Raw genomic sequence first — 12,662 nt, forward strand, 5'->3', positions numbered from 1 at the left:
GTTATGCAAAGCTTTTAAAAACCTGCAGCTGCCATTGCAATAAATATGAATCTCCATAGTATTGGCTCAGGGAGGCTAAATACAAATGCATGTCACATTTTTCAGGATTTTCCTCCCAACTACGCACCACTTTGTTTTTGTCTTTCAAATAAATTTCCAACTAAATACATTGAAGCTTGAGGTGTAACAACACAAAATAGGCAAAAGTTGATCATTTTTGCAAAGCACTGTGCAAACTGACTTTTCAAGAAAGGAAGAAAGCTCTTTTCTTTCACTTCAATCAGTGCTAACTCCTTTTCAGAAACACTTTCCCTGCTTTCACGTGATACTCGTTACTCCTGCAGCTCATCCAGCTAACGAGAGCCATTCCTGGCTGCAGCCCTGAGTCCAGTGCCCCTTTGAAATGTTTATTAGAAGCAGCTTGAGTGTGACTTTGTGGGTGCCCGTGATTGGGAACGGTGCAGGGGCTTCTGGTATGCAGATGTGTGTGCCAGCTTCGGTCTCAGAAATGCTGGGGGATCTACACTCTAGAAACGGGGGCCATCGAGCCTCCACATACACACACAGCTTAATATCAGTGAGCGGAGCAGCTGTGGCTAAGGTCTGGAGACGGCGAGACTGTTGCGAGCATATTAAACTTCTGCAGTATATCATTGGACACCCCTTTGACCAGCCAATTATCTAACAATGCAGATCAAATCATTTTTTAAAAGACAATCATCGAACCTGATTGATGGTTATATGTTCCAGTAGAATGAGCTGAATTGGGTTTTTTTTTATTAGAAACTGATGAAATGGTTTTGGTTTTGCAATCTTAGAGTCTCCTGAAAAGGCACTGGTTGCAGGGCAAGCTAAGAAATTTGCAGACACTGACTTGGATACTACATTTTAAAGTAATCGTTTGATTATTCTTATTCCAAGATAACTCAGACTAAAGATAACCAAAACACAAAATCATCTGCTGCATCATATGAACGTTTATACATCCTGATAGGATCGCCTATGTCCAAAAGTTACCAAGATGAGACATTTCCTAAAAGTCTGTTTTGTGCAATTGACAATTTGCATCCGTTAGTGTAAAAAAAAAAAGCCATAAAGGAAACAATAAAAAATAAAAAAAATAGAATAGGGCAAATTTTCTAAATAAAAGAGCTGTTGATACCTAAAATAATACGCCACATACACTATCTACATACACAGAAACACTAACAGAAAAGACAAAAATCAACCTGCAAAAAAGCCTTCAACACTGATCACATAGGTTGTATAAAGCTGCTAAAAACAAGGTACTATCACTCAGCAGATACTTTAGTGTTAGAAAGTGATTTAACTCCAAGTACCTCAACAACAAGAAACAACGTTCTTTTAGTCATTACACAAAATGTATCAACAAAAATATATAATCTGAGAAAGAAGTCAAGACACCCAACATCCTAACACCTAACCCTTCGGTTGAAATAATTTCATTCAGACTCTTCTTTTAGCCATTGGCCACTCTTTCACATCAGTGTCAGGAAGGTGTGTTCCCCACTCCTCACTTCTCAGCTGTGAGATGATTGAGGGGTTTATTGTTTTAAGTCACCCAAAGGCATCTCATTAAGACCAAGATCTGGATGCAACCTTCGACTGTGCCTCTTTTCCTCACTTCTCAGCCAGTGCTTTGTGGATTTACAGATTTTGAGTCATTGGCATGTGGCAAGGTCAAGTTCTTCTACTGCGTGAATTGTTTTCTGAGATCGTCTCACATTTTGCCTCAAGCATCCTCTGAAACACGTTGGAATCGATGATGGATTCTATGATGTTGAAATGGTTAGGTCCTGGTCCAAAGCATCCCCAAACCATAACACTTCTATTTCCTTGCTTAACAACTGGTTCTTTTCCTTGAGTTCTGTGTTTCTTTTACGCCAAACATGTTTTCCGTTTTGCTGTCCAAAGAATTAATTTTAAGACTAATCTTTCCATTTTGTAAAAAAAAAAACTAGTCTGGCGATCATATTTTCATAGAGGGCGAATTTTTTCTCCTTGCGACAGGCAGGCATTTTCATCCAAATTATTTAATATTACTTAAATTGCTCAGTGTTGGTCTAAGTGATATAAAATATCTAAATGAGAAAACATGGTATACATAGGCTGTAATTTTGTGTCCTAATTTATTTTTCAATAAACTTGTTAATTGGGAGTCAAAGCACACTATTTGTTTTTTAATAATTGTGCAACATACAGATATTTGGGTCTATATGAGATTTTCTCAGTATGATAAAAATCTTAATAACATAGAACAGGAAAGCAAGAATTATTCCTACTGTTGCAAAATAAATCTTGGTTATTGTAGTAAGTATAATGTCATTCATGACATCTGTTTATAGTTGCTTTAATGTCGATGAATATACTAAAACAAAAATATAAAATAAATACCCTCTGCATACAGCAGTAGTTCTCAAAGAAACATGCTTACTGTTTCTGAAATCATGTCTTTCTGTTGTTCTGTTCATAAAACAGTGACAAAGGGGAATCTAACAAGTTGAGATAAGGTATTTCAAATAATTAGGTATCAGTTTAAGTAGACAGTTTGCTGTGGGCCGCTTTACTTGCTGCTTGCAAACTGTAGGTTTTGTTGTGTTAGCTTTATGGGTGGATCTCTTTTGGTAAACACAATGACTGTCTTCACCATCAGAAACCTGCCCAACGAGCTGCATTTGTTTGTAAGCGAGGGAAAGGCGCTAACAGGCTTGGGTTATCCAGCTGACAGGACAGTGTGCAGCAACAAGTGTGGGAGGGGCACCACTGTGTAACACTGTGCTTTACATGTCAACATAAACCGTTTTCTGGCCTCTTATTAATAGGACTTTAAAACATAGTAATGTTATGACGGACATTTTTTGAGTTTTGAAATCATAAAGCATTTGTGCTTTGATGTAAAACCATGTGGAGATTGGATTTATTTTCTGAGAACTTGCTACGTCCCACCTGGTTGCCACTGGTCATCAATGTAATGAAGAATCCTACAAAACGAATGTTTTCAAAAATGTTTATTTATGAGCTTTCTTTTAAAAACACGCCTTTTAGTATGATGCAAAACATTTCTTATGTTTGTTTTTTTTTTTTTTTATCCTTTCACATTCTTGCTTTTAAGTCTTTGAATTTTCAAGTTCTTCCAACATCTGAACCTTACTGACAGATTTTCATCACAGTTAAGTTCTGCAGTTCAGTTGCTTCAAATAAATCGGTCAAAATTAGCCTTCAGGCGGACAAATGTGTCTGTTTTTACAGTGATTGTTTGAGAGAACTCACCTCATCATCCTTATACCAGGACAGGGACTCTGCGGTGAGGACAAACCAGTACTCTTTGGCTCCTCCCTTCATGATGCCGATGTTGTTGATGGTCAGCCAGCCCTTCCTGATCACCTGACAAACAGACGAATGGACACAAAATCATTGCAAAGTCAGAACAATGAGTTTAGTCATACACCTTTTAATTAACAAATAATTTCAGAAATGTAATTTGTTTGCACCACAAAGTGTGAAGAAACATCTTGCTACATGACTAAAGACACTATTTATTTAGACACTTCTTTTTCTACTTCACTCTCTGGACGTCATTCTCTCCTCATTACTGACACCATACATGTATCATTTTCTTAATTTGTATGGGTTATTTACCTTGAACCGATCGTTAACTCCTCTCTCCGGCTGAGTGAGAATGTGGAGAGAACGTTACAAAGCTATGCCAAAAAGGGGGAATATTGAAAAGGCCAAATAAACAGAGTTGTAGCTCAAAGACCAGCTGCCAGTACTACAGCTGGGGGACAACAAGCAAGGTAGGGAGGAGGAAGGAAGGATGCTAAATGACAGAAAAATATTATTTTGTAGATCATGCACTAAGGTGCAAAGATTTTATTGCTTTATAATATGCTGCATTTACCATACAGATAGGCATGTTAGCAATTGAAGTGAGTAGGTTTCAAGCATTAAGTCACCCAAAAGGTACTTCATCTGAAGATGAAGTACTTTAAGTACTTTATCACAATGTTACAGTATGACCTATCTTTCTTTGAAAAGATAGTAGATTTACTTTAATTTAATATGACTTTAATAGAAGTCATTTGCAGTTCTTTGTAGTTTCCAAAGTTTGACAAATAATATCTGTAAAATGCTGCATATTGAAGTTTCATTGTAATTGTCATTAAACTGTGGGAAACAAATACCACAATTATGGAGTTTTGGCATTTTGGGAAAACAAAGAGATTTAAAAAAAAAATCTTTATATTGGAAAAATACCAAATGTAGGTTTTCACAGCATTATTGGGGATGATTATTCAAGTGCAACTACATTACATGCTTTTTTTTTAGATTTATTTTGATCAATGTTAGACTTGTCTCTATAGCATATGTAAATAGAAAAAAAAACTGAAAAAACCCCCAAATTATAATTGTAAAAAGTTTATTTTGCCAGATTTTTCCGAGAAATTTCTTTTTACCTAAAATATATACAGAGGCCTTTTTCATTGCAGCAGCGTTATCCTAAACCACAAATAACTAGAAAAATCCAACCTGTAGTTTGAATACATTTATTTGATGGGAAATAAAATCCCATATGAAGACAAACAATACAAATTGTTTACAAAAGTCTTGAAGGTGAGCTTGTAAATGTCTTATATGATTTCTACTCACAGCTGCAATTAAATGCATTGCAATGAGGGGGTTGATTCCTATTCGTCCAAAATACCATATGTGGCAAGACAAAGAGTAGGGAATTTGCCTCATAGAACAAAGAACATACACTTTCAGGCATCATGAAGATTTAATTATTAAAAGATAAAATCTGTACTGAATCTATGTTTAATATTCTATTTTTTGTTTGTTTTTAGATGGTGTTTTTCAGATGAATGCCTCTCATCAATAGGAGTTTTTAAAATGTGCCATATGGGCAGTTGCCCAGGGTGTCATTGGAAATGGAATCAGGGTACTGCAGGCTTGCAGTACATTAATATCTATTAATTTTAATTAATTAGAGGACGGCAAAAATGTTGCCATCCTCAAAAATGATAAGGTTCTTCCATGCCATTCTTGCAAGAACTGCTTCTCAGCACTTTCTCTTATCACAATTCCTGGATGTGTTACATTTACACCTATAAAATGTGAATGGTGATGTATATGTGGTTCAAGTGTTAATAAAAACTAAGTTCTAGAAAAATCTGTAATCCTATATGTATTGACACCCATAGGTTCTGCTAGAAATAAATGTAACTGCAAAATATTTTTTAAAGTTGATCAGAACATCAAGGACCTTTACTTTAATGACTTCCTGTTTCCCAGGGGTGTAAATATGATTTGGCACAGAGACCTATTTCCTGTGCCAACTCTTCAAAATAGAAAAGTGAAGACAGATTGCCACTCAAGTCAGCCAGATGTATACTGATGGTCATAATTTAAAAATGGATACATGAACTCGCCTAAATTTGTAAATATTTACAATCAGAGCAATAACTGAAAACTTTCAAACAATTGGAAGTGTGACAAACAAAAATGTTTATTTTGGACAGTGCACGGGTAGGTAAATAAAACCTCACTGCAGCTATATTTCAGTGCGAGCTGATTCTACTGCATAAAAACTACATTTATTTTAAGGCATTGCAATCATTTCCCAGGGGTGATGATAAATGCAAAGTTTGTAGTATATTGTATTAGAAAATTGGGGATCTTTACTACAATTCAGATAAACTTCAATGTATATTTTATAATCCATGTGCAAAACAAACAAAGAGTTATTGTGTTTAAAGAAAACATTTACAAACTCACAGCTGAGTTGGGTTTTACCATCCACAGTGTGAAGGTGCAAACCTAGCAGAAGCTGTGAGGTCTTAAACAGCAAAGAACACCCAGTTCTAAACAGGAAGTGAAGTTCACTGCTTTGTTTATGGTGTGCCCCTGACCTTTGACCCCAATCATGGTGGGTGTTATGACAACTGAAAACAACAGGGGTGCCATATGTGTCTCACACTGCAGACCTTGTAACTTCTCTGTTCTTGTGTTTGAGTGAATAAAAGAAAGCAAATTTTGATTTATTAAACTTCAGAAATTTTGTTTACAGACATTTAAATTTATTTTACTGCTTTGATTTTCCTTTATCTTACACTTCTCTTTTTCGAGTTAAAGCAACAGCTGGGAAGCCTCTTCTGACTGAACCTTGTGTAACACCACATAAATATTAAAAAAATACAAAAAATGTATTTATTCCTTTGTGTTTTCTGCAAGCAGATCTTTGTAAAATATTGTGTACAACACAATTACTAATTACAATTATTACTAATTACAATTATTAAGCATTCTGACTGTATATCCTAGCATATGTGTGTGCCAAGACAAAAAAGGGGTGGAAAGGGAAGCAGCAAAGCATCTGCCATCTACAAGCGTTTCATTTAAAAAATAAACTAATTTATTCCATACAATATCCAGTATTTACTGACAGCTATGCCTTTAAAGAGAGAATAAGTTTTGACATATAGAAAAATAAGTTACCTGCATAAGCAAAAAAAACTTAGCTCATTCATAATGAAGGCTACTTGCAAACATTCATGCTGAAAAAATGCACACCAAAACTCACCATGATTTCATCCTGCAACAGAAAAGCCCCAGAGAAGCAAAAGGGAGGGAAATAGAGAGAAAAAAAATAAAGAAAACAATTTGAAAAATCATATGGTGCTGTAAAAAAGTATTTACCCTCCTACATTTTCTCACTTACTTTTGTTTTTTTATATTAGACGAAGATAACCTGAGTATATGAAAAATAGTTTTAAATAATGATTTCATTTAGAAAGAAAAAAGTAATGCAAAAAACCTGGCCCGATGTGAAAAAGTAATTGCCCCAAAACGTAATATAATGCTATGCAACCTTGGCAGCAACAAAAGAGAGCAGCATTCATGGTTCCATCGATTACGGCAAGTCGTCCAGTCTTAAACCCAGGTCACACTACCAGCACCATGTTTGACTGCTGTTGTGAGGTTTTCTTTTTTCTTAAATGCTATGCCACATGTAAATGGATGCACACTATCAAAATGTTCTACTTTTTTCTCTCCAGTCCACAGAATATTTTCCAAAACGTTTTTGGCATCATCGGGATGTTTTTTTGCAAATGTAGACAATCCTATGTGTTCTGTTTGGTCAGCAGTGGTTTACGTCTTGGAACCCATTTTGCTTTTTATTGCTAAATCCTAAACACTGCCCTTAATTGAGTTGATTTCTAGTGTTTTAGATGTTGTTCTTGGTTATTTTGTGAACTTCTGAATGAGTCAGCAATGCACTCTTGAAGTAAATTTGGTGCACCACTCCTGGGAAGATTCTCCACTGTCCTATGTTTAGGTTTTTGTTGATAATGGCTCTCTGGAGACCCAAAGCCTTGGAAACGGCATGTGACTTGTGAAAGGTTTCTTCTCTCTTCTTGAATTTCGTTAGATCGGGTCATGATGTGTTGCTTTTTGAGATTATTTTGCTTACTTGATGTTGTCAGACAGGTTCTATTTAAGTGATTTCTTGATTCAAAATGTCTGGCAGTAATCAGGCCTGACTGTTGTTAGTATGACTGAAATGTTAATTACAGCTAATTCATGATTTAACATGAGAAGTTAGTACTTTTGTTATAGGTACAGGTTGGTTTGGATAGGGTTTTCTTTTCCCTCAATAAATAAACCCATCATTTTAAACTACTTTTTGTATTTACTCAGGTTTTATCTGTTAAAAAATGTATTTGATGATTTAAAACTTTAAGTGTGGCAGAAAAGTAAAAAGAAGAAATCTGTAAAGAAGCTTAATTATTTTACACAGCACTGCAAGTTAACAAATCACTGACACAACAAGACAGATGTAAGAATTAGATTATAGAACGGTAGTTAAAATGTATAAAAATTACAAGACAAATCTACCAAAAAGCTAAGTGCATCAAGCAACAGCTGGTGTCAGAAATCTGTGTATTTACTAAGATTATGTGATGCATACCACTTTCTTTAACACTTTAAATGTTTTCTCTCACCTATTTATCAATGCAACTCATTAAATTCATTTAGGCATTGTGTCAATGTATTTGTATTGATGCAGTTTAAAATCTATAAAGAAAAAACTATAAGCTCAGAAACAATTATGTCCATCCATCCAATTTCTACTCTCATGCATGCACACAATCACACCTAAGGGCAATAACGTAGCGTGGCGTTTTTGGAGAAAATTCATACCTGCACAAAGAAAACATGCTAACTTCACACAGAAAGGCCCAGACTGGGATTTGAACCAAGAACCTTCTTGCTGCGGGGCAACAAAGCTGACAACTGCTCCACTGTGCAGCCCGAAATAATTATGTGTTCTCATGTGCTGACACAGCTTTGGCTTTCAGCAAAAAGGCAAATAAGTTTGACGATCAAACAAGTGTTGCATATTAGACTCAGTGTGTAACATATACTACAGACGACTGCTTCCATGAGGAGGAATCGGAAAGTCTTGCATGGTAATAATATACTGTTTAGCCGTGCAACATTTAACATGAGAAGAAACAGTGAGCTGAGCGCTGACAGAACGAAGCCTGGAGGGAAACTACACGTAGTTCTCTGGTTGCACTCCAACAGATGAAACACATTTGAAATAATTCAGCCTTAGATTGTGGTTATCATGCAGCTCACTCTTCTACCTCTTACTCAGAAACCAATATGGACAGGGAACTATGAAAAAAAGTGTATATTTCTGAATGGAGCACCTGATTTCCAGCTGCCTTCTTCTTGCTCATTTGGTTGATCCTCTGCTGAGCACTGCAAAACAAAACAAGCAAGGATAAGCCCAGTAAACAATGCCATGACTTGAGACAAGAAGTGTTTAAAAAACTCACTTTGCAAATCCAATAAAGTCTTCATGGTTGGTGTTCATGTAGGACAGTTCAATATCAATCAGCAACAGCACCTGTACAGAGAGGCAGGCAGGAAGCTGACACTCATGGAGGTTTACTTTCAGTGAATTTAGAGAAGACATTTTCCAGGTTTACGTGAGAAAAGTAAAGCATTCCGAGTAATTATTTTAGCTTCGGATATTTTGTGCACATCAAGTAGCGATTCTTCTATAGACAAAAAGTTACAATTAATACTAACTGCAGCATGACAACAGGGAGTTTTTTATGTAATGAAATAAATATTCATACATTAACTAATCTGTGATGACAATTTTAAATGTAATATTATACTGTTGAAAATGCACTTATGTTTAACTGAAAAATATTACATTAATGGACAGACAGCAATGAATTAAAGCTTGATTACAATGTTTGGTTGCAGTTTCGATGACAATAGAAAGCACTGACAGTATTACTATCTATCACTGTGTGCAGTCAGAGCAGTACAAAGACTAATACCGCTCTAAAAATAAAAATGACCAATTATCAAATGTGTTACTTCAGTATACCAATTACCTCAATGAGTTTAACTCTACAGCTTAACACACATAGCAATTAGTCACATTTAAATGGTTAAAGCTGCATCTATCGAGAATCTCATGGAAGCAACAGAGGAAAACAACAGAAAAATAAACATTCCCAAACATATTTTCAGTTTTCAGGTTTGCAAACATTTCATTATTATATAAAATTATTATCATCAAGATGTTTTTCCCTGATAATCATGTGATTTTTGTCCATTCTTATTTACATCAATTAAGAAAACATGCAATATATGTAAAAGGCAACCGAAACGGTGAAGATAAGGTAAAGAATCTCAACACATTTTATCCATGTGAAAATTTCAACATGTATATCTCAAAAATTTATATTTTATTGGCCAGAAAAGTTGTGTTTCTTTTATTATTTGCACACTCACAGAAATGATATTGTAGACCTGCACAATAAGTCATGGAAGTCATGCAATATATGATGACATTGGTGAATGTTGCAATAACAATATGATTTGTTATGAATAAACAAATATTAAAAAGTGTTAATTACTTTCTCTTTTGGGTTTATAGCAAACATAGATCCCAGATAATGGATAGTCTAACCCGTTAAATGGAGACTAGTGAACAAGTTGCTTCTGGCTGACATCCGTTTTGGCGTTGACACGACTTAGTTGTAGTCTCCTATTGACTTCATCACCTTATCACCACTTTACCTTCTAAAACTTTTTATGCTGCATTAAACTAAATATATTAACAAATAATAAATATATTAAGTGACACCAAATATATTAAGCCTAGGAGTGTGGTACTATTATTATTAATATTTGGCATTTTTTGAAGTCAAAGCGGTTTTACACAATATGCATATTGAACGCCTTTTTAACCCAATAATGATGAAGTTGTGATGGATTTTATTCATATTTGGATTTAGGAGTGTACTTTCTTTTTCACAAACTCTGTTGTTTGTAAATTGAAGTAATTTAGAACCTGGTAAAAACAAAATGTATACAGTGACAGACTTTCTTTTAACCACGACCTTATCACAAGGATAGACAATGTATGACACCAATGCAAAAACACAGTATCCCTAAATATGAAATAACTTTGGGTTACATGAATAATATTTTATGTTTTAATATATTTTTTAAATGTCACAAGCAAAATAAATTATTATTATATTGGTAACAACGTTATGGTTTGATCCAGCATATAAATATACTGCATGTTTGCAAGAAAAATCTCAGAATAAAGCTGTGATTTTTCTCCTCTAGACAACTGCTGATATATTTTCTTTTGCTTTTTTTACGTGTGAGCCTCTGTCACCAGACAGTCGCAGCAGAGGGCCACACAAACTGGGCCTGGTTCTGCTGGAGGTTTTTTCCTGTTGTTCCTTTGCACTGCCGCCACATGCTTTCTCAGGAGGGGGGAATTGCTGAAAAGTCATTTACTTGATGTAATTTGCTGATAAAACTTGTTGTAAATTTGTGCTTTATAAATAAGCTGATTGAAACTGAACTCAATTGCGAACCCACAAGGGACAAACTATATTAAAATTAGCAGAATATCAAAGTAGAAACTAATTATCTTTATTGAAACAAAATTGTAATTCATATTCAGTAAATTCCACAGTTTATGACGGATATTTTATGCCTAAAATTCTGCACTCTTCACCTTTTTCCCGGGTGCAGCTCCAGAGTATTTTCAGTTGTGAAAACATAATTCACACAGAGATTTGCAGTCTATGTATAAAAGGGCAATTTAGGCTGAATCTAAAGAACATTTTCTAAACTTTCTCCATCCTTTTAAAGCAAAATCTTTATTTCTCTTTGAAAAACTAGGGAATCAGGATCAAATTTTACATAAATCCTAAACCAAATGAATTGAAAAGGTGATCAAATAATTAATTATTGCTATCCCACACATAAATAAGCAGTCCATCATTGTGCGTCAGTTAGTTTTTTTGATCCGTACCTGATCCTTGGTGCGGTTTTCTCTGTCTCTGATGTGCTGAGTGACGATTCTCTCCATCTCTTCTCTTAGCATGGGATACTGAGCCAGCTGTGAGCACAGAAACCAACAGGTGGGCAGCAAATAAACACACACAGTCAGATATCAACATACAGGCTCAGCAAACACACATAATTACACATCTAACTGAACCACAACATTTCAGCTGCACTGAAACAACACCTTTAAATGTACTGTGTTCTGAGGGTTCTGGGTTGGTCACAGATTCGGCTCTAATCCCTGCACGCTCTGCAGAAATTTGTAAGATTGGATTTCAACTTCTGAATGTCTGTTTGCTGCCAATATGGGAAAAAACGAATAAGAGCAGAATCTGTGATATTACCACACAAAAGACAAAATAAACAATGTTCCTGGCAGAAAAGCTTCATCTTCCCAGCACACTGTGGGTCTTTTTCCATGAGCTCATTGCAAACCCACAAACACAGACGCTGGTGGGCCTCCAATGTGACACGAACACATTTGCCAAAGTGTGAGGAAAGAAGAAGAATCAAAACCAATATGAGAAAAAAAAATCACACTGCTAAGAAAAGAATAAAGCTCCCTGTTTCTGTTTAAGTTACAATGCATCTTTTAATGTCTGCTGGTTTGATGGACAAAGGGCTGTCTCAGTGGACCACATTCTGGTCCACAAACTGATTTACTGCTTCCTGTGTCCAATTACAAAGCAGATGATGAGACAACAAGAAAAATGGGTCAAAAACTTCCAGATAGTCGTTGGTCAAACTATAGTGGCATTAAAGGTTGAACTATGACCTTGCAAGTGTTTGAAACAGATGATGAGTGACCATTTCTTTAAGGCCAGTCTGTTACGCTTTTCCTCTGTTTACATGTTACAGCTGTCTGCAAGACATTGGGTCTGGTATTGATAAATTGAGTTAGAAAGATAAACAGAACTTATATTGAATGAATATTTGAAGTTCTCTCCATTTCTACCCACTCAGTTTTAATCGAGAGAGATTTTCCGTGTCCAAATTGGAAGTTTAAGAATAAAAGACAAAGATAAAATCCATTTAGAGCGCATCTGTGAGTAAAAATGTTCCATCATGAATGGAAACCTATCTGATGAGGAGGATCTTATGGTTTTTAAAGCTTTTACAATTACAACACTAGCGGAAAACATAAAAAACTTAAAAAATGCAAACTACCAAAAATTGCTGGTTTGCTCGAATTAAAGGGAAACATAAAAGATGCATTGTAGCTTGTAGTCAGATCC

At 35.3% G+C, this 12,662-nt stretch overlaps 1 protein-coding gene across 13 annotated transcripts in view; it reads right to left on the reverse strand.

The window, feature by feature from the left end:
- The window catches only part of dnm1a (dynamin 1a), a 67,406-nt gene that overhangs the window by 24,439 nt on the left and 30,305 nt on the right, over nucleotides 1-12,662 (reverse strand). For 8 of the 13 annotated variants that reach the window (XM_047372126.1, XM_047372113.1, XM_047372118.1 and 5 more), the window contains exons 11-16: nucleotides 11,393-11,479; nucleotides 8,871-8,941; nucleotides 8,742-8,793; nucleotides 6,605-6,616; nucleotides 3,661-3,690; nucleotides 3,292-3,405 (exon numbers count right to left, since the gene is read on the reverse strand). In XM_047372126.1, coding sequence (XP_047228082.1) covers nucleotides 3,292-3,405; nucleotides 3,661-3,690; nucleotides 6,605-6,616; nucleotides 8,742-8,793; nucleotides 8,871-8,941; nucleotides 11,393-11,479 — 366 coding nt within the window. The remainder of the gene's footprint in view (nucleotides 1-3,291; nucleotides 3,406-3,660; nucleotides 3,691-6,604; nucleotides 6,617-8,741; nucleotides 8,794-8,870; nucleotides 8,942-11,392; nucleotides 11,480-12,662) is intronic. The other 5 variants (XM_047372121.1, XM_047372124.1, XM_047372123.1 and 2 more) reach the window with 1 other exon arrangement.

The sequence above is a fragment of the Girardinichthys multiradiatus genome, chromosome 8 (assembly GCF_021462225.1).
Source record: "Girardinichthys multiradiatus isolate DD_20200921_A chromosome 8, DD_fGirMul_XY1, whole genome shotgun sequence".
NCBI lineage: Eukaryota > Metazoa > Chordata > Actinopteri > Cyprinodontiformes > Goodeidae > Girardinichthys > Girardinichthys multiradiatus.